Source organism: Ornithorhynchus anatinus, chromosome 3 (assembly GCF_004115215.2).
Source record: "Ornithorhynchus anatinus isolate Pmale09 chromosome 3, mOrnAna1.pri.v4, whole genome shotgun sequence".
NCBI classification, from domain to species: domain Eukaryota; kingdom Metazoa; phylum Chordata; class Mammalia; order Monotremata; family Ornithorhynchidae; genus Ornithorhynchus; species Ornithorhynchus anatinus.
The window spans coordinates 17,960,012-17,982,317 of NC_041730.1; the positions used below are offsets into that span (position 1 = coordinate 17,960,012).

The 22,306-nt window shown below is 46.2% G+C and overlaps 1 protein-coding gene across 1 annotated transcript; it reads right to left on the bottom strand.

Moving 5' to 3' along the window:
- Positions 1-6,849: 6,849 nt before the first annotated feature.
- MS4A10 (membrane spanning 4-domains A10) lies at positions 6,850-22,098 on the bottom strand. The gene is made up of 7 exons (XM_039911292.1): positions 21,933-22,098; positions 15,602-15,827; positions 13,880-13,999; positions 11,953-12,009; positions 10,106-10,243; positions 8,691-8,786; positions 6,850-6,876 (listed from the first exon to the last, which is right to left on the bottom strand). The coding sequence occupies exons 2-7, from the start codon at positions 15,806-15,808 to the stop codon at positions 6,850-6,852; spliced, it is 645 nt and encodes a 214-aa protein (XP_039767226.1). The 5' UTR covers positions 15,809-15,827; positions 21,933-22,098.
- Positions 22,099-22,306: the final 208 nt, after the last annotated feature.

A 22,306-nucleotide genomic window follows, 5' to 3' on the forward strand; every position in this document is an offset into this window, starting at 1 on the left:
CTACAGTTAGAGGATGGGAGGGGGAGGAGGAGCCTGCGAAGGAGACCGAGAATGACCGGCCAGAGAGATAAGAGGAGAACCGGGAGAGGACGGAGTCCGTGAAGCCAAGGTGAGATAAAGTGTGGAGGAGAAGGGAGTGGTCTACAGTGTCAAAGGCAGCTGAGAGGTCGAGGAGGATTAGGATGGAGTAGGAGCCATTGGATTTGGCAATTTATCTCCCCCAGGTACCACATCTGGATTTATCTCGTATCTCCCCCAGATACCACAATTATTATTGTTCTAAGTTTGTTTTTCCTAGTTCAGCTCTTCACCAAGCAGTTGCTTAGGAATCCTGTTGCTGTCCACTCTCCTCTTTCAAGGAAGCTGTGCTCTGACAAGCATCGCTTCAGTGCGGATGGCCCGGTGATATTGTCCTCTAGATTGTAAGTTCACTGTGGGCAGGGAACGTGTCTACCGACTCTGTTATACTGTAGTCTCCCTAGCTCTTTCTTCAGTGCTCTGCAAACATAAGCGCTCGATAAATTTAATTTATTGATTGATTCAACCAGGACATCAACGCTCATGATCTCGTCTTTTGCGATTAACTACGGCACGTCGGTGCTAGTGATAGAATCGCTCTGGAAGATGGATGTGAACCTGAGTTTCTAGCACCACAGGCATTGGTTGCTTCCCCTGCCCAGATCCGTCCAGTCTCCCACCAGCTCACCTACTTCACCTTGCTATTCTCCAACTACAATCCAGCCTGCACACTTGGCTTCCTTAATCTTAACCTTCTCACTGTACCTCGATCTCGTCTATCTCGCCACTGACTCCTTGCCCACATTCTGCCTCTGGTCTGGAACAGCCTCCCTCCTCAAATCTGACAGTGACTCTCCCCCACTTCAAAGCTTTACTGAAGGCACATCTCCTCCAAGAGGCCTTCCCTCACTAAGCTTTCTTTTCCCTTCTGCGTCGCCCTGACTTGGTCCCTTTATTCATCTCCCCTCCCAGCCCCACAACACTTATGTACATATCTGCAATTAATCTGTTTATATTAATGTCTGTCTCCCCCCTCTAGGCTGTAATCTCACTGTGGGCAGGGAATGTGTCTGCTTATTGTTGTATTATACTCTTCTAAGCTCTCGGTACCGTGCTCTGCACTCAGTATAGTAATGTTGGTATTTGTTAAGCGCTTACTGTGTGCCGAGCACTGTTCTAAGCGCTGGGGTAGACACAGGGGAATCAGGTTGTCCCACGTGGGGCTCACGGTCTTAATCCCCATTTTACAGATGAGGTCACTGAGGCACCGAGAAGTGAAGTGACTTGCCCAAAGTCACACAGCTGACAGGTGGCTGAGCCGGGTTTCGAACTCAGTATGTGCTCACTAAATATAATTGAAGTGAAGTTATCCTCTGGAAGTTTTATCATCTGGCCTCATTGGCTCCCGGTAGGCTTCACTCTCCCTTCCTTAGCGTACCCCTCCAATCCCACCCACGAGCTCCCAGATATTTGTGTCCAGAGTTTATTTCTGGGCCAGACTTTGAATCCTCTCCAGCTGTGATCTTCTGTTACCTCATCCCTCTCCTGTTACAGGTGAGAATTCAAAGTCCTTTTCAGTACAGAGTTTTGCACGAGATAGATTGGAAACTCATGACCTCCCAGCTATCTGCCTGTGTACAAAGAATGGCTTACCCTCTGTACCCAAGGCCAGGTAGCTATAGGGAAAGTGAAATGAAGAATTAAACCTTCATTTATACTTCTGTATTTCTGGACAAATACAGAAAAATTGTTTTCTCCTAGCCTGCTTTAATCTTCTCACTAATACCCTAGTAATTATAGCATTTATAAATGCTTATTACATGCAAGGCCTTATGCTGAAGGCTGGAGTAAATGCAAGATTTACTTTAGAAACACCATGGCCGAGTAGATAGGGCACGGTCTTGGGAGTCAGAAGGACTTGGGTTCTAATTCTTGCGCTGCCACTTGTCTGCTGTGTGACAGTGGGCAAGTCACTTAACTTCACTGTGCCTCAGTCCTCTCATCTGTAGAATAGGGAATAAGACTGTGGGCGCCATGTGGGACATGGAGTGTGTCCAACCCGATTAGCTTGCATCTACCCCAGTGCTTAGTACAGTGCCTGGCCCAAAGTAAGCGCTTAACAAATACCACTAAAGAATATTATTATATCAAATAAGGCCCTTCCCTTAACAGGGCTCACAGCGTAAGCTGGGGAAGGCACGTAAGAACAAAAAAAAAAAGCCAAATGAATTATATAAACTAAGGTCACAGTGTTGCGGTGGACAAACTGAAAATTGTTATAAGTAAATAATAATAATAGTAATAATGATGGTATCTGTTAAGCACTTACTATGTTCTAAGCACCGGGGTAGATACAAGGTTTTCAGGTTGTCCCACGTGGGGCTCACAGTCTTAATCCCCATTTTACAGATGAAGTAACTGAGGTACAGAGAAGTTAAGTGGCTTGTCCAAGGTCTCACAGCAGACAAATGGCAGAGCCGAGATTAGAACCCACGTCCTCTGACTCCCAAGCCCGGGCTCTTTCCTCTAAGCCAGAAACACACAATGAGCAGAACAGACTGGACTAATCAACATTCATCGTTTACGTAGGTTACACGGACTGTCAGGATTCCTCAGATAAAAGCACATTTGTTTTTTTTGGTCTGAACTGTTCAGCTTTCCATGGCTATACCTTCATTTGGTAGGAGCAATCAGACTGGAAAAAGGCAGCGTAATTAAGCATTAGAACCTATGTTCTTTTCCCAAGCTTTTCCCATGGCCAGGCCTCAATTTGCCCAACTTTCAGAAGGAGCTATAGCCTGGTTCCCTTCCCTAACACCTAGAAGGAGGGAGACCATATTAGAGCAGGGGTGTTATTTTCCCCAGATCTGAAGTCATACCTCTGCTCTCAGTCTCCTCCCATGAATCAGGAGTCTTTATTGAGCTCTTATCGGGTGCAGAGCACTGTACTAAGCATTTGGGAGAGTGTGCTCCGCACACAGTGAGCGCTCAATAAAGACCACTGATTGAGGGATTGATTGAGAGTACTGTAATAGGTAGACTGATCTTTGCTCCGATCCTACCTCCTTTAAAGATGATTATTTTTGTGGGTTCTCCACGGTGATGCTTTATTCATCCATCCAACAGCTTCTTCAGCTCAATGAATCGGCAGGCTCACGGTACAGCTTTATTGGAAAAAAGGTCAGGTTAGGAACCTTTGGAGAGAGGCGCCTGTGTCTCATCTTATTTTAAAGTAGCATATTTAATTTTGATGAATTTTAAGTTTAAAAATGAGAATGTTCATTCAATCGCTTACAGTGTGCAGAGCACTGTACTAAGCGCTTGGGAGAGTACCATACAACAATAAACAGACGTATTCCCCAACCACAATGAGCTTAGATGTGAATTTTCATTCCCCACACACTTCGGCATCTGAATCTCCCTTGACTCACGCTCGTACCTCCCGGCCCCCAGGGCCGCGAGACGGAAGGGAAGAAATCCAGATAGAAGAAAAATCCTGAATTTTAAATTAGATTCCCTTCAGGTCCGTATTTCTGGACCTGGAGATTGAAAGATTGTGAGAGCCTTGCAAGAGTCTTGAAGGAGTAATCGATCCATCAGTGGTATTTCTGGAGCACGTACTGCGTGCAGAGCACTTGGGAGAGCGCCATACCATTGATAGACCCTATCCTTGACCTTGCTATTTGATTTTGAACTCACTATGAGAATTTGGCAAATCATTCATCCCAGCAACAACGGCCAGACCCCCCAGGATGGGTGGGATTCTTGAGGTGGAGTGTCAGAGATTGACGTGTTGAACAATCTCGTACACTTGAGTTGCTGGCAAGGGGGGGCTGTCAGGGGTACAGGCCCCCTTCGTTGACGCCCCTCTTTTCCTCTCCAACCACTTCTTCATAAGATGGCGGAGGGTCGACATGTCTCATGGTGACCTCAGCGGGTATCTCCCCGGCATCTACAAAGGAAGTTTCCAACTGGAAGGAAAAAAGAAGACGTGAGCTGTCGTAAGAATGACCTACTCGACGGTCGTCATCTTCCCAAACGTCATCTCATCGTCCGTCACTGCTTCTTCCCCCACCATACGCGACCACCATCCTTTCTATCGCCAGAGAAGCGGCGTGGCCTAGTGTACGTAACGTAGGCCTGAGAGTTGAAGGACCTGGATTCTCATCCTGACTCTGCCACTGTGTGATCTTGGGCAAATGGCTTCTCTGGGCCTCAGTTTCCTCATCTGTAAAGTGGAAATGCAATATCTCTTCTCCTTCTCCCTTAGTTTTGTGAGCCCCATGTGGGATGGGGACTGTGTCCACTCTGATTTTATATATATATATATATATACAATCTAGTGATTAGTACTGTCCTTGGCTCACAGTAAGGACTTAACCAATACCCTTATCATCATCATCATTTACTGTCCCCACCTTCAGAGCCTTATGGAAGGCTCCTCTCCTCCAAGAGGCTTTCCCTGATTAAACCCCTATTTCTTTTTCTCCCACTCTCTTCTGCATCACCCTTGCACTTGATTTTGCTCCCTCAGCCCCACGGCACTTATATACATACCTGTAATTTACTTATTTATATTAATGTCCGCCTCCCCCTCTAGATTATAAGATCCTTATGGGCAGAAAATGTATCTACCAACTCCGTTGTATTGTACTCTCCCAAGAGCCTCCAGTCCTTCCCCACTCCGGTCCAGACTTCCGGATCATTTTTCTACAAAAACGTTCGGGACGTAATAATAATCATAATGATGATGGCATTTGGAAAGGGCTTACTATGTGCCAAGCCCTGTTCTAAGCACTGGGGTTGATAGAAGGTAATCGGGTTGTCCCATGTGGGGCTCACACTCTTAATCCCCATTTTACAGATGAGGTTACTGAAGCACAGAGAAGTTAAGCGGCTCGGCCAAGGTCACACAGCAGACAAGAGGGGAATCGGGATCATATCCTCTGACTCCCAAGCGCCTGCTCTTTCCACTAAGCCATGCTGGTTCCAACCTGTCACCCCGCTCCTCAAAAGACTCCAGCGATTGCCCATCCACCTCTGCATCAATCCAAAACTCCTCCCCATTGGCTTTAAAGCACTCCACCACCTTGCTCCCTCCAGTGACTGGCATATAGTCTTAACAAATATCATAATTATCACCTCACCTCGCTACTCTCCTATTATAACCCAGCCCGCACACTGTGCTCTGCTAATGCTAACCATCTCACTGTGCCTCGATCGTGCCGCCGACCCCTCGCCTTTATCCTGCGTCTGGCCTGGAACGCCCTCCCTCCTCAAATCCCACAGACAATTACTCTCCCTCCCTTCAAAGCCTTCCTGAAGGCCCATCTCCTCCAAGAGGCTTTCTCAGACTAAGCCCCTCCTTTCCTCTTCTCCCACTCCCTTCTGTTTCTCCCTGACTTTGTTCTTCCCCCATCCCACCCCCACAGCACGTATGCACATATCCGTAACTCATTTATTTGTATTAACGTCTGTCTCCCCGTCTTCTAGACTGTGAGCTCGTTGTGGGCAGGGAATGTGTCTGTTTATTCTTGTAATGTAACGTTCAGTGCTCTGCACACAGTAAGCGCTCAATAAATGCAACTGAATGAATAATTGTGGAGTTTAGCACAGTGCTCTGAACACAGTAAGTGCTCAATAAATACGATTGATTTTTTGATTAATCCATCCTCCTCCTCCTCCTCATCTTCTGCTACTATCCATCCCGCCCTGCCAAAGACCCGCCGACCCCCTCCTCCGCCAGCTTTCCTGAGCACCACTCACTCTCCCAGTTCAGAATCGGTGATGTGAACTGGGTTTTCATTCCACGGGAAAAGGAACAACTTACCTCATCAGAGGAATGGCTCTTGGCTGTGCATGAGAAAATGACCATTGCGATTGCTGGCAGGAATTCCAGGGCTGAGAAGACCATCAGGACTATCTCAAGCTGCTGAATATGCAACTGTGGAAGATACAAAAGATCTGCCTTAAACCACAGCCAAAGTCTAAGTCAAGGGAGGGAATAACCCAGGGTCTTATCTATGAGAAAAGAATAGGTGGTTTCCACTTTGGAGGGAGATTGGCTCTCCCCGGTGACTAGGATACCTATTAAGCTTCGACTCCTTCCTATTCACCCGGTGGTAATTTAAGGGGCCGAAGCAGTGTGGCCTAGTGGAAAGAACAAAGACCTGAGAGTCAGAGGACCCGAGTTCTAATCCCAGTTCCATCACTGGTCTGCTGTGTGACCTTGGGCAAGTCACTTAACTCCTCTGTGCCTCGGTACCCTCGCTTGTAAAATGGGGATTCAATACCTGCTCTCCCTCCTATTTAGACTGTGAGCCCCGGGTGGGACAGGGACTGTATCCAACCTGATTATGTTGTAACTACCACAGTGCTTAGAGCAGTGCTTGACACGTAGTTAGTGTTAAACAAATATCATGCTTATTTATTATTATTTATTCCTGAGGGTATTGATTCCCAATCTAAAGAAAGGGAGCCATATATGGAAAATTCTATGGCTACACACACCAGAACGACTGAAAAGATAGGCTGTTCTGGAGAGAACATGCCCATGGGGACGTTATGAATTGAAATCGACTCGCTGGCGTATGGAAAAGATATTCTTTATATTTTATTTATTTTATTAGTGATAGGTATATATCTATAATTCTATTTATTTATATTGATGCAATTGATGCCTGTTTACTTGTTTTGATGTCTGGCTCCCTCCTTCTAGACTGTGGGACAAAGACTGTAACCAACCTGATTATGTTGTAACTATCCCAGTGCTTAGAGCGGTGCTTGACACATAGTTAGTGCTAAACAAATACCATGCTTATTTATTATTATTTATTCCTGAGGGTACTGATTCCCAATCTAAAAAAAGGGAGCCATATATGGAAAATTCTATGGCTATACACACCAGAACGACTGAGAAGATAGGATGTTCTGGAGAGAATATGCCCATAGGGACGCTATGAACTGAAATCGACTCGCCGGCGTATGGAAAAGATATTCTTTATATTCTGTTTATTTTATTAGTGATAGGTATATACCTATAATTCTATTTATTTATATTGATGCTACTGATGCCTGTTTACTGGTTTACTTGTTTTGATGTCTGTCTCCCTCCTTCTAGACTGTGAGCCCGTTGCAGGCAGGGATTGTCTCTACTTGTTGCTGAACTGTACTTTCAGTACAGTGCTCTGCACACTGTAAACGCTCAATAAATACGATTAAATGAATGAATGAATGAATATGTGGAAGGATAGTTGCCTAGGGGAAAAAGCATGAGCCTGGGAGTTGGAGGACCTGGCTTCTAATCCCAGTTCCCTCATTTGCCGTCTGTGTGACCATGGGCAAGTCACTTAAGTTCTCTGTGCCTCAGTTTCCTCCTGAGTAAAATGGGGATTCAATGGAGATTCTCGCTCTCTCTTAGACTGTGAGAAGTCTGTGGGACATGAACTCTGTCTGACTTGATTATCTTGTATCTAGCCTAGTGCTTATTATAGTGCTTGACTCCTAGTAAGCACTTAACCAATGCCACTATTTATTATTATTATTATCTTTATTTATTTTAGTATATTTATTACATTTATTTATTTATACTATAAACATATTGCATTTATTATTAATAATAATATGCATGGAACTGGGAGTCATTCCCCATCTGTAAAATGGGGACTAAGATGCCCATATTTTACACCTTTTTAAAATTGTATTTTTTAAGCACTGACTGGGTGCCAAGCACGGTCCTAAGTAAGCACTGAGGCAGATACAAGATCATCAGGTCAGACCCAGGCCTTGTCCCACATGGGACTCACAGTCTAAGAGGGAGGGTGAACAGGCATTGGACTGAGTCTTCATTTTACAGTCAGGTATTGAAACTGAGGCGCGGAGAAATGAAATGACTTACCCGAGGTCACACAGGAGTCAAGTCCTTGAGTCAGGACTAGTTCGCAGTTCTTCTGGTTCTTCATTCGTTCAACCGTTATTTATTGAGCACTGACAGTGTACAGAGTACTGTACTAAGTGCTTGGGAGAGTGCAAAATAACAATAAACTGACACATTCTCTGCCCACTATGAACTTACAGACTAGAGATGAGCTTACAGTCTAGATGATGATGATAACGGTATGTGTTAAGCGCTTACTATGTGCCAAGTACTGTTCTAAGCGCTGGGGTAGAGACAGAATTAGCAGGTTGTCCCATGTGGGGCTCACAGTCTCAATCCCCATTTTACAGACGAGGTAACTGAGGCACAGAGAAGTGAAGTGACTTGCCCAAAGTCACACAGCTGACAAGTGGCAGAGCCCGGATTAGAACCCACGACCTAGTAACCTAGAGACTGGTTACTAGGCCTGTGCTTTTTCCACTAGGAAACGCGGCTTTCATTAGGTTGTGAGTCCAGTGAAGGACAGGGTCTCTCTCCAGTCTGACTGTAAGCTCCTTGTGAGCTTCATCACACTGTACTTCCCCAAATGCTTAGTTCATTCAATTCAGTCGTATTTATTGAGCGCTTACTGTGTGCAGAGCATACTCTATACACAGGAAGTGCTCAGTGAATACCATTGATTGATTAATTGGTTATTTTGTGTCTGTTTCAGTGCTTAGCACAGTGCTTGACGCAAGAAATGGCTTAGTGAATACCGTTCATTTTTGCGTCTCAGAATACTTCATCATCACCTCACCACATTGGTAGTGGGGAGTAAATCGAGGAAGTATAAGATATTATCCCTGCCCTGGAACAGCTGATCATCTAATGGATGGGAAAAGCCAAAATAGAGCTTGACAACATAAGCCATTTTTAAAAGAGTGAGAGAAAACAACAACCCCAAAACAACTATGTATATAAATAAATAAAACTAGTAGAGTCAAACTTTAGAGGACGCGGGCCTCGGACCATATGGTTATAGTTGGAATAGTGAGAGGAAAAGAAACCCAACTATGTACATAAATAAATAAAGTAGTAGAGTCAAACTTTAGAGGACGTGAGCCTTGAAGCATAGGCTTCTGGTTAGAACAGTGCTTGGCACATAGTAAGCGCTTAACAGATACCATCACTATTAATTAGGGACAACCTAATTACCCTGTATCTACCCCAGCGATCAGAACAGTGCTCGGCACATAGTCAGCGCTTAACAGATACCAACATTATTATTATTATTATTAATTATGCATTCACTTTGTGCTTGGCATCGTGCTAAGTGCCGGTTGGGAACCGAATAATTAGGTTAGACAGTTTCTGTGTCCCCAGGCCCCACGATCTAAATGAATCCATACATTTATTTATTTAATATTAATGTCTGTCTCCCCACTCTAGATTGTATCCAAGCGCTCAATAAGTATGATTGAATGAAAGAATGGATGATTGTAAGCTTGTAGGCAGAGAATGTGTGTACCAACCCTGTTATATTCTAGCCGGTGAACCTGTTGTTGGGTGGGAATTGTCACTACCTGTTGCCAAATTGTACTTTCCAAGCGCTTAGTAGAGTGCTCGGCACACAGTAAGTGCTCAATAAATTTGATTGAATGAATGAATGAATATCGTGTCTCCCAAATGCTTGGTAGGGTGCTCTGTTCATAGTAAGTGCTCAGTAAATATGATAGATTGACTGCCCCTCCCCTCATCCTGTCCTGTTTTCCAAAGTCAGTAGCCTGTGAGAAAAAGCTTTTGCCAGAAACCTTGGGGTGAAGAAATCTCATTTTTTTAGGCAGGGATTGTGTCTACCTATTCAGCATGGCTTAGTGGCAAGAGCCCGGGCTTGGGAGCCAGAGGATGTGGGTTCTAATCCCGGCTCTGCCACTTGTCTGCTGTGTGACTTTGGGCAAATCACTTAACTTCTCTGTGCCTCAGTTGCCTCGTCTGTCGAATGGGGATTAGGACTTTAAGCCCCATGTGGGGCAACCTGATGACCTTGTATCTACCCCAGCTCTTAAAACAGTGCCCGGCACATGGTAGGCGCTTAATAAATACCATTGTTATTATTATTCTGTCATACTCTCATACAGTGCTCAGTGTGTGCTTATTAAATACCAGGGCTTGACTGATGTTTTCAGGGTTTGAAAGGCCCCTAGGGTGGGCAGTGATTAGTTCTGAAGGAACCTGGATACTCACTATGTAGAAGGGATACAGAGTCCATAGAGGAAATACGTTCTCCAGAAATAGGTCCTTAATGAATACAAAGACTCCAGACAGTGCACAGAAGATGCTAAAAATGTTCATCACCAAGCAACAAGGTTTCTGAAAGAAAAATAATACTTTTATCTAACATCCATTTAGTGAAAACCTAGAAAAGTGCAGGCTCTTGGGTAAATACCATCTGATTTGTGAAAAACAAGTTCTAGGCTAATCAAATAAAGAAAAGTAGTGTGGCCTAGTGTATAAAGTATAGGCCTGGGAGTCAGAGGACCTGCATTCTCATCCTGGCTCAGCCTCCGGTTTGCTGTGTGACCTTGGGCAAGTCACTTCCCTTCCTCGTGCCTCAGTTACCTCACTGGGGATTAAAACTTTGAGCCCCCTGTGAGCTCTATACTGAAAACTTGTTGTGGGAAGGGAAATTATAATAATAATTTTGGGATTTGTTAAGATCTTACTATGTTCCAGGCACTAGTTTAAGTGCTGGATCTGCTAACTCTATTATATCGCATTTTCCCAAGCACTCTGCACATAGTAAGCACTTAATAAATATCACTGATTGACCGATGTGGGACGTGTACTGTGTCCAACCTCAATAGCTTGTATCTACCCCAGGACTTAACAAATACCATAAAAAAAGTCTTCTCTGAATGGCCCTGGTAAATGAGAGAAATCAATAGATCATGTCACCAACTATAACTTCGCCCAACTCATCAATTCCAGCTTCTACAGAGCACGCTACAAGCAAACCATGCGACATATATGCTGTTAAAACCCTAAGAGTGTAAATGTGGCCTAGAGTGAGAACCTCATTTTAATAGAAAACAAGGGCTCTGTTATATTAATAATAATGTTGGTATTTGTTAAGCGCTTACTATGTGCAGAGTACTGTTTTAAGCGCTGGGGTAGACAGAGGGGAATCAGGTTGTCCCACGTGGGGCTCGCAGTCTTAATCCCCATTTTATAGATGAGGTAACTGAGGCAATGAGAAGTGACTTGCCCACAGTCACACAGCTGCCAAGTGACGGAGCGGGATTGGAACCCAGGACCTCTGACTCCAAAGCCCGGGCTCTTTCCACTGAGCCACGCTGCTTCAATGTGACCACATGATTATCTTGGGTTAGAATACACCCTACTTCTAACTGATATTTTTCCTCTTTTATTAAATGCTCATTATCTCAAAGTTTTACGGATGGTGACATCTTGAGTCGTCGTCTCGAATCAAATCTTGGAAGGTCTCTTGAGGTCCCACCGTAGGCCAACATCCTGAATGCATTCAGTTTTGGATCCCTTAAGTGTCTTGCATGACATCACCTTACTTTACGTTCACTGCCGCCGCATATGTCTGTAATCTATTTATATATCTGTTTATTTCTGCCTATTAATGTCTGTCACCCCCTCTAGACTGAGAGCTTGTTGTGGGCAGAGGATGTGTCTGTTTGTTGTTATATTGCACTTAGTACAGTGCTCTGCACACAGAGAGCGCTCGATAAATCCAACTGAGTGAATGAATGATGAACATTGTGTCCAGAGGCAACATATTAGAGAAGTTGGAATTTTCCAGTCTCGCCACTGGGATCTTGGGAGATTCCTCTTAGGAAACAATCTACTCCCTTGTGGAAGTGGGAGAGGAATTCCCCACTAATAATAATAATGATACTTATGGTATTTATCAAGCGCTTACTCTGCAGTCCTGTGGGCTTGCGCTCAGGCTGCTTCCTCTTCCAGCCCAACATTCCCTTCCCTTCAATCGACCCATTTTGCACTGCAAATATCACTCAAGTCTTGGAGAGGATGGAAGTGAGCCAACTTACCATACCCCGTTTGGGAATTTTCTCTACGATCGCTGATAAGCCTCCAGAAAGGAAATACTGCACAGAAAATTAGAACATGGAAAGGAAGTTGTAATCTCCTGAAACTGGATGCCCCTTAGAGGAAACTGCTTAAGCACAGGAATATGAGGACCCGGGTTCTAATCTTCCCTCTGCCATTTGCCTGCTGTGTGACCTTGGGTAAGACACTGCAATTCTGTTTCCTCGTCTGTGAAATGGGGATTTTTTTCCTCCTTCCTTAGATCAGGAGCTCCATGGAGGACAGGGACTGTGTCTCATCTGATTATCTTCTATATCCCCAGTGCTTAGTAGAGCGCTTGGCACATGGTAGGGACTTATCAAATATTAACAAAATAATAGTAATAATAATGATGATGGTATTTGTTAAGCGCTTACTATGTGCCGAGCACTGTTCCAAGCGCTGGGGTTGATACGAGGTCATCAGGTCGTCCCACGTGAGGCTCACAGTCTTCATCCCCATTTTACAGATGAGGGAACTGAGGCACAGAGAAGTTAAGTGACTTGCCCACGTGGAGAAGAGTCGGAGCCGGGATCGGAACCCACGTCCTCTGACTCCCACCCTCGTGCTCTTGCCACTAAGCCAACCTGCTGCTCTAATAATAGTTACTATTATCATTAATAATGAGGGGCAGAGTGGTCCCTTCCCTCACCGGTCCAGGCAAGCAGAGGAACACTGACATGGAGAAGGAATAAACTGAGGAAGAGTCACCGGTTTGGTCTCTGGTGGGCTTCCGCTGGTCCCAGTTTCCCCCAGCTTGGTCCGAGGGGAGAGGGGCCATTTCGATGCAATTATCTCTTAGACTCTCCTGTTTGCTCCTGGGGGGTCTGGGGATTGTAGGCCGCTCAAGCTATGGGGAAGGGGAACTTCCACTGGAACCAGAAGAGTCATCGATTTTTCTGGCCATCACTGGTATTCACTGAGGGCTACCGAGGGCCACCCCTCTCAGGGCGGCACCTGGAGAGTTTCCAGTCCTCTACCGGTCTCGACTACGGGAGGGAGAGTCGAGCAGAGGCCTGTCCATTCCATTCCTAGCTTGGCCAGTGGCTAGCGAGTGGAAGGCCATCTACTACGTCATCTACTCCAGCGCTTAGAACAGTGCTCTGCACATAGTAAGCGCTTAACAAATGGCAACGTTATTATTACGAGTCAAAACTCCCCTGTGCCGGGCAGCAGCGGCACGGGAGAGAGTCGACTGCCATATTTTTACCAAGAAAACTCCATGGATACTCTACCAGGACGATCGCAGCTGGAGGTGGGATGTTCTGGGAATGGCGTGTGCTTGGGGTCGCTACGGGTCGGACGTGACTCGACGGCATAAGGCAAGACAAGACTGAGTGCCGAGCACTGTACTAAGCCCTTCAAAATGCATGCTCCTTGCCCTCAAGGAGCTTGGAGGCTCCAGTTGGATTATTGTAGACTTCCAAACGGACCTCTCTCCCGGGAAGATGACTCCGATGACGCACCGTTCAAGTGAAGTCCCTAGGTTGAAACAGTCCTCAGAGAAGCAGCGTGACCTATTGGCAAGAGCACCAACTTGGGAGTCAGAGGGAGTGGGTTCTAATCCCGACTCCACCACTTGTCTGTTGTGTGACCAAGGTCACTTAACTTCTTTGTGCCTCAGTTACCTCACCTGTAAAATGGGGATTAAGACTGCGAGCCCCAAGTGGGACAATGGGATTGCATTGTATCTACTCCGGTGCTTAGAACAGTGCTTGGCACATAGTAAGCGCTAAACAAACACCATCATTACTATTATCATTAGAGGTCCAACACCTTCCCCAGGCTGCCTTGGGGGATGGCTATAGTGAGAAGCCTGGTCATCCCCAACTCTTCTGCGATCACCTGAATCCCGGTAGAATTTATTTAGAACTAACTGCTTCCACTCACCGAGAGGCTTCCCCAGATTGGATACCAACTTTTCAGAGCTACCAGGTGGAGATTCTGGGAGATAGCCATCAGCCAGATCCCAAAAGAGAAATGAATTATCGCACTCATGAAGTGGAAGATCTGTGGAGAAAACAGGGAACAGTGAGCAAAGGGAGACAATTCCAGTTTTACAGATATCTAGGTGACCTGTGTCATCCCGGCATCTTCTGCAGTGTAAAAGAAGCCAGAGTTTCAAGCACATTTCATAAGGACGGTAGGAACCATCGGTATATAATGGGACTCATCATGGCCTAGTGGATGGAGTCAGGAGACCTGGGTTCGAATCCCGGCTCTACCACATACCTGCTGGGTGGCTTTGGGCAAGTCACTTCACTTCTCTTTGTCTCCGTTCCCCCATCTCAAAATGGGGGACGTGGAATCTCAAAAGGGACTAACCTGCCTGTTTTTCCCAAGAATCCTAGTTAAGGTGCCAGATAGATCTCTAAATTCCTTGTGAGCAGGGATCGTGCCTACCAAATCTCTTGTGCTTTTCTGGGCTCTAAGTACAGTGCACTGCTCAATAAATACCACCGATTGAATGACGAGGCGTTACCTGTGATACCATCTTCCCTCCCAGTCAAATTAAAGGTCGGGTCCACGAACCATTATGACTATCCAAAATAAGGGGCCATTCTCTGTCTGGTTTGCTAACATCAATTACCACAGGGGATAAGGGATTGCCTCACAGATTTGTATTTGTCCTCTTCTGCCCCTCATTTAACAATTCCACTCCCTTCCCTTAGTCATTTCCAGGTTCCTTCTACTGCTCCCCTTAAAAATGCGGAAAGCAATTTGCACCTGGACTTGTCTGAAGTACTAGGGTTGCCGTCTGACCTCAGCCAAGTCACTTCACTGCTCTGTGCCACCCGGAAAATGGGGATTAAGGCTGTGAGCCCTATGTGGGGCAGGGACTGGGTCCAACCTGATAATCTTGTATCTACCTCATCTTAGAACTGCGCTTAACACAAAGTAAGTGCTTAACAAATACCATCACTATTATTATTTTTATTATTTCATGGAGTCGTGGAATACTGAAGGACTCGGGAGAGTTCACGAAGGCAAAATGCTTCTGCCTTCAGGTGGGATCAGATTTTTGAGGATATCCACAGCCTTGTCAGTAATCGATCAATCAATCAATCAATGGCATTTATTGAGTGCTTATTAAGTGGAGAGCACTGTACTAACTTCTTGGGAGAGTTCTATATAGTGTAGTTGATAGACACTTACCTGGTACAAAAAGAACTCGTAGACTACAGGGGGAGACAGATGTTATTACGATAAATGAATTTTAGATATATGCATGAATTATGGCTCTATTCCAATATTAAATGACCCTACTGACAGAAATCTTTCCCATTCTAACATATCCACCCTGATACAGTTTAATTCCATCTTCTTCTTCTGTTCTCTGGGGAGGATTATAGTTAGGCTTTATCAACTTCCCTTCATCTAGAGCATTTTTAGGTGTCATTCCCATCATTTTGTCTAAAATATAACTAAAGCTTTATTTGTGAAAATGCAAATAAAACAATGAAACAACTGGGAGATTTGTTTATGCTTTTTCCCCTCCCACGTCGTCTTCATGAGTTTCCCACACCAGCCCCTTTCCCCTCAGCTTGGCCTCCCCCAGAGCATAAATGTGCGTTATTACGGAGTCAAGGGTCAGGGGAAAATCACACTCACTCCCATCTGTTCGGAAAATCTTCTCTTCGGATTTCCAGATAGCGCGTTCTCTCCAGGCTGGATTCCCAGTGCTATGACTTGCTGGCTTCCACAAGGCGCTTTCCACACGGGTTGGGAGGGAGTGAGGTACTCCCCTTGATCTCTAAAGGTGCCATCTATTATCGGGGCAGGACTGTCAGCATCTCTGCAATTGTCCTCATTTGCCATGGCTGTTGGGTTGAAGATCCTGCAGCGGCAGACCAGAGAGGAGCAATTGACTCAGGGAGATGTGAGTGTTTATCAAAACCCGTCTCTGTGTTAGGCTGTCGAATCGTCTCCGACCCACAGCGACTCCACCGACGCATCTCTCCCAGAACGCCCCACCTCCATCTGCGAATGGTCTGGTAGTGGATCCGTAGAGTTTTCTTGGTATAAATCTGGAAGTGGTTTACCACTGCCTCCTTCCGTGCGGTAAACTCGAGTCTCCGCCCTCGACTCTCTCCCGTGCCGCTGCTGCTCAGCGCGGGTGAGTTTTGACTTGTAGTAGATGGCCTTCCACTCGCTAGCCACTGCCCAAGCTAGGAATGGGACGGGTAGGCCTCTGCTTGACTCTCCCTCTCATAGCCGAGACTTACAGAGTACTGGAAACACTCCAGGTGCCATCCCGAGAGGAGCGTCAGAACTGAAGCGCCGCTAAATAACATGCCCCGGTTGGTCCAGAGTGTCCCAACTCAGAGCGTCCTCGTCCAGAGTGGCTCTGCCCAGAGTGGCCCGAGAACTTCTCATGGAGGAGAAGCGAGGACTGTGAAGCAATGTTCCTCTCCCAGGCTCTGTGACGTGATGGGGTCCCTATTCTCGGGGTAGTGTAGGGAAGGGAAATAAGAGAACAGAATTGCTTTGCCAAAAGAAAAAGGTGACAGACTGTGAAGAACAGTGACAGAAATCAATTTTGCTGAGCTAAGATTCCCAGAGAATCCTGTTCAGAGGAACGTCCTTATCAGTCGAGTCCCTTCCCCTCTGGTTTAAGCGGCAGTTCTCGCCAGGTGGGTAGCAAGATTTCCGAGCTTGGCCTTCCCCTTTGTGGTAGGGGCACCGAAACCCCCAGGATTTTGTTACAGGTGAGGGGTGCTGCTGAAGGGTTCTACCCAAGGAGAGAGAGAGAGAGAGAGTCTATGTGAGATGAGTCTACTCAGTGAAAAAAAAGCCTCTCCGGGAAGGCCTCTGTGGGAAGCGGCGTAACCTAATGGGAAGAGCACGGAAGGCTCTGCCACTTGTCTGCTGTGTCATTTTGGGCAAGTCATTTAACTTCCCTGTGCCTCAGTTTCCTCAACTGAAAATGGAGATTAAACCTTCTTCCCTCCCATTTCGACTCTCAGCCCCATCTGGTATAAGGATCGGGTTCAAACCGAATATCTTGTATCTACCCTAGCGCTTAGTACAGTGCCTGGAAACCTTGTGAGTGCTTAACAGGTACCAATGAGAAAAAAAAAAGGCCCCAGGGAATCCCAGGTTTTAACAGAGTCTCCGATCCTACCCTAAGCCCCGCTCGCATTACGTTGTGGGGTGGTGGGATGGGGAGGAGGCCTATTCCTTTTCTGTGAGGAAGGACAGGTGGGAGGATTTCTCTTCCAAAATAAACTCACCCTTGCTGCTCTTACTACCTCTTAATAATAACGGTGGTATTTGTGAAGTGCTAACTACATGCCAAGAACTGTCCTAAGCACTGGGATAGATACAAGAAAATAAGGTACCCCATGGGACTCACGGTCTAAGTAGGAGAGAGAACAGGTATTGAATCCCCCTTTTGCAGGTAAGTGGCTGAATCAGGATTAGAACCCAGGTCCTCTGATGCCCAATCCCGTGCTCCAGCAGCGCGGCTCAGTGGAAAGAGCACGGGCTTTGGAGTCAGAGGTCATGAGTCCGAATGCCGGCTCTGCCACTTCTCAGCTGTGCGACTGTGAGCAAGTCACTTCACTTCTCTGTGCCTCGGTTACCTCATCTGTAAAATGGGGATTAAGACCGTGAGCCCCACGTGGGACAACCTGATTCCCCTGTGTCTACCCCAGCGCTTAGAACAGTGCCCTGCACATAGTAAGCGCTTAACCAATGCCAACATTATTATTATTATTAGGCCATGCTGCTTCTCCCTCTCGAGAAGGTGCAGAAATGATGGAAGGCTGGCAAACTGCATTGCTTATCTAAGTGGCTAGACTATAAGCTCCTTGTGGGCAGGGAACATGTCTATCATCTCTGTTATATTGTGCTCTCCTTAGCGCTTAGTACAGTGCTCTGCGCACACTAGGTATTCAATGTATATGACTGGTTGATGGCTGGCTTCAAGGGTTTTCCATTGCATTTGACATGGCTAAGTGGGGACTCTGACCTTATTGTGATCTTACTGTGGGGTTTTTAAGCATTTCATGTAAATTAAATTAAATTGAGAAGCAGCACGGCTTAGTGGATCGAGCACGGGCCTGGGAGTCGGAAGGACCTGGGTTCTAATCCTGGTTCTGCCACGTGTCTGCTGTGTGACCTTGGGCGAGTCATTTAACTTCTCTGGCCCTCAGTTACCTCTTTTACAAAATGGGGATTAAGAGTGTGAGCCTCGTGGGGGACAGGGACCGTGTCCAACCTGATGAACTTCTATCTATCCCAGTGCACGGCACTGAACATGTACCACATTTAATTAATTGATTAATGTCACCATGAGGGAGAGATGAAAGTAAGGATGTTGAGCGAGAAAGTAAGCTCCCCTCAAGGACGGGGACAGGAATGATAAGAAGTCACTTTTAGGGAGAGCACAGAGAGCTCCCATTAGAGAATGACATTCTTTTTTTTTATGGTATTTGTTAAGCGCTTACTATTTGCCAAGCACTGTCCTAAGCATCCGGGTGGATACAAGTTAATCAGGTTGGACACAGTCCATGCCCCACGTGGGACTCACAAGCTTAATCCCCATTTTACGGATGAAGTAATTGAGGTACAGAGAAGCTAAGTGACTTGCCCAAGACCACACAGCAGACAAGTAGCAGAGTCAGGATTAGAATCCAAGTCCTTTTGACACCCGGGCCTGTGCTCCATCCATTAGGCCGCACTTTATTCCACAAGAATATTCTTCTCTTGGGGACCCCGTGAATTTTGTAATTATAAATTGGAATCAGAATCCACCTCCTTTCCTAGTGGAGAAGTATTCCTAGATTCCAAGGAAGAAGAACCCAGTTTTTTTCTGAAGCTGCTCCCAGAGTGAATGTCATCACCATGTCATTAATTCACAGTAATTCACAGTGCTCTCTCTGCTCCCTAGAGGTACCTGTGGTGTTGACAGTTAGTCTCGGAAGTCATCATTTCCTGTCTGTCATAACTCGATTATATCGATGAGAATTTGCCCTTTGCTCCTTTACTTCTATGTTTAACCTTTGCAAAGTTCCACTCGTAGGCTGAAGGCAATTTCTAGCAAATACTAAACTAAGAGGAAGAGATAAAAGACTAGAGAAACTGCCACTGGACTTGAAAAACAACAAGAGGATGTATATTGCAGTGAGAGGGACTGAGGTTAGCATTTCTTACAGGTGAGCCCTAGATTGGATTTCTAATAAAGGCTGAGACTTGATTCTAATACAAGAAGGGACTGTTTTAGGTGAAATCTGGACGGAGGTAAGATGTGTGGGGGCCGTGGATTAGGTGATCTCTTAGAAGGACCTCTATAATCCTCGGATTCTAAGTGGGAGGTCTTGAAATAATCAGTGATATCCTATGTGGCTCAATAATCCCACTGGTTTATTATCCCAAACTTCACCCGAAAATATGTCTAGAAGCAGTCTCTTGTGTTCAAAGATGCTGCTGCTGATCACGAGATTTTAATCAGGATTGTGGGTGTGATGAATAGTCCATTCCACAGTGTTTACCTGTCGAGAGAGTTCTTTGTTGATAAACAATCAATCGTATTTCTTGAGTGTTTACTCCGTGCAGAGCACCGTACTAAGCAGTTGGGAGAGTAAAGTACAGCAGGTAGACATGTTCCCTGCCCACAGGTTCATTAGGGGACGCAGCGTGGCTCAGTGGAAAGAGCCTGGGCTTCGGAGTCAGAGGTCATGAGTTCGACTCCCGGCTCTGCCGCTTGTCAGCCGTGTGACTGTGGGCGAGTCACTTCACTTCTCTGGGCCTCAGTTCCCTCATCTGGAAAATGGGGATTAACCGTGAGCTTCACGTGGGACAACCTGATTACCCTGTATCTGCCCCAGAGCTTAGAACAGTGCTCTGCACATAGTAAGCTCTTAACAAATACCAACATTATTATTATTATAAGATGAGTTTGCAATCTGCAGCATCAATTATTGTTTCCAAAACTGCCTCTTGGCCTCCTGAACTTCCCTAAGTCTCTGCTTGAGGAAAGCAATGCCTTTCCCGATGGCACCGTGACAGGCTAGACTACCTACCGCTCTCGTCTCCCCCCTATCTATAGCTGCCGTTCCCCAGATGTCCGATGCTATTACTGCTTTCCAACCGTCCAGTATTTCTGCCTCCCAGCTCTCCAGTTGTTTTCCGTCGACACCTCAAGCTTACCACGTTCAGAACGGAATTCATCTACCCACCCGAAACGCATCCTACCACCGCCTTTCCCATCACTGTAGACTGCACCACCGTCCTCCCTGTATCACAAGCCCCGAACCTTGGCGTTATCCTCAACTCATCTCTCTCATTCAATCTACATATGTACTCAATCTGTCACCGAATCCTGTTGGTTCCTCCTGTTTCTTCACAACCTGGTCTGTACTTCACTCTGCTGCCTGGATCATTTTTCTGAAAAAATGCTCAGTCCGTAGCTTCCCATTCCTTAAGAATCTCCATTCGTTGCCAATCCACCTCCGAATCCAACAGAAACTGCTTACCATGGGCTTGAAAACATTCATTCACCTCGTCCCCTTCTATCTTTCCTTGTTGATCTCCTACTGCAGTCCCGCACACTCACGTCACACCCGACACCAACCTATTCATTGTACCTTGATGAACTGTACATTCCAAGCACTTAGTACAGTGCTCTGCATACAATAAGTGCTCAATAAATATGATCGAATGAATCAATCTCCTTTCTTTCACCGCCGATCCCTTGCACGCGTCCTTCCTCCGGCCTAGAATGCCCTCCGTCTCCATATACGACAGACCAACACTCGTCCCACCTTTAAAGCCTTATGAAAATCACATCTCCAAGCCGTCTTCCCCATTTAAGCCTTCTTTTCCCCTATTCCCTCTCCCATCTGCGTCACCTGTGCAATTTTATCTATCCCCTTTTAGCACCTGATAGTCACCCTACCCTCAGCCCCGCAGTGCATATATACATATCCATTATTTACTTATATTACTGTCTTTCTCCCCATCTAGACTGTAAGCTCTTTGTGGGCGGGAAACAAGTCTTTTAGCTCCGTTGTATTGTACCTTCCCAGTGCTTAATGCAGTGCTCTGCACACGGGAAGTGCTCAGGAAATCCCACTGAGTGGTTGATTGATAATCTAGTCAGCATGAAGACTGGAGAGAAGGGAAATCATTCCGCCACATGACTGCATTGTTAGTCATTATCCTCAGTTACTATGCTAGTAAGTACTCAGTAAATATCATTGTCTGATGGATTGACTGCTAATCTATTCAGCATGAAGATTGAAGAGAAAGAAAATCACTTAGCAAACCGGCTGCATCTAGTAACGTTGGTATTTGTTAAGCGCTTACTACGTGCAGAGCACTGTTCTAAGCGCTGGGGTAGATACAGGGTCATCAGGTTGTCCCACGTGAGGCTCACAGTTAATCCCCATTTGACAGATGAGGTCGCTGAGGCACAGAGAAGTGAAGCGACCCGCCCACAGTCACACAGCTGACAAGTGGCAGAGCCGGGGGTCGAACCCATGACCTCTGACACCGAAGCCCAGGCTCTTTCCACTGAGCCGTGCTGCTAGTCACTGTGATGTGGAAGAGACCAGATAAGAAAGAATATGGAATTTGCCCATTCCTTCTGTCACCTCTGCTCAGAAGCCGAACTCTTGCAGAGCTGTTGAGAAGGGGAGGATAAAAGAAGATTTGGCCTTGGCCCATTTCTATGGCATAGGCTCCAGCCTCCTCTCCATTCTTCCCGCTTGGAAGAGGGAAGAAGCAGGACTTTCGATTAATCGTCAGTCATGAACTCCCTAGACAGGATTTGTCCTGGAATTATCCCCGCCGGAAATCATCAAGACCCTAGGCAGGAAGTTCCTGCAGGGATTCAGTCGGAGAACCAACCGGGCGTCAACCGTTTCCTCCCCACATGTAATTCCGTTAGCCCGGCCCCCGGTCACTCAACTCCGAAATCCCGGTAAATTGTACTCACTCTCTGCCCAGCTGCTCAGGGCCGTCTTAGCTCTCTCCCTTGGGCTGTGAATGTCTTTAAGACCTTATCCGGGAGTCTCCAGATCTTTGTATCCAAACATATTTATTGGCTTCAGACTTTGAGTCCTCTTCGATTGACGAACGCCGTGCTCCTTTCGCAAACCTGGCTGCAGATGAGACCTCAAAGTCCTTCGTGGCCTGGTTGCCCTCAGAAGAAAGGTTGTGCCACTCTCTGTCTGCTGTCAATTTGTTTTTGTCCCCAGGTGCTCTAATAGGAAACCACAACACCAGTGACGGTGTGTCTGCGGTCGGGTAGAGGAAGTGCAGGGAGGCTCTCTGGCCCTGCCTCTCCATCCCCTCTCTTGGTCTTGGTGT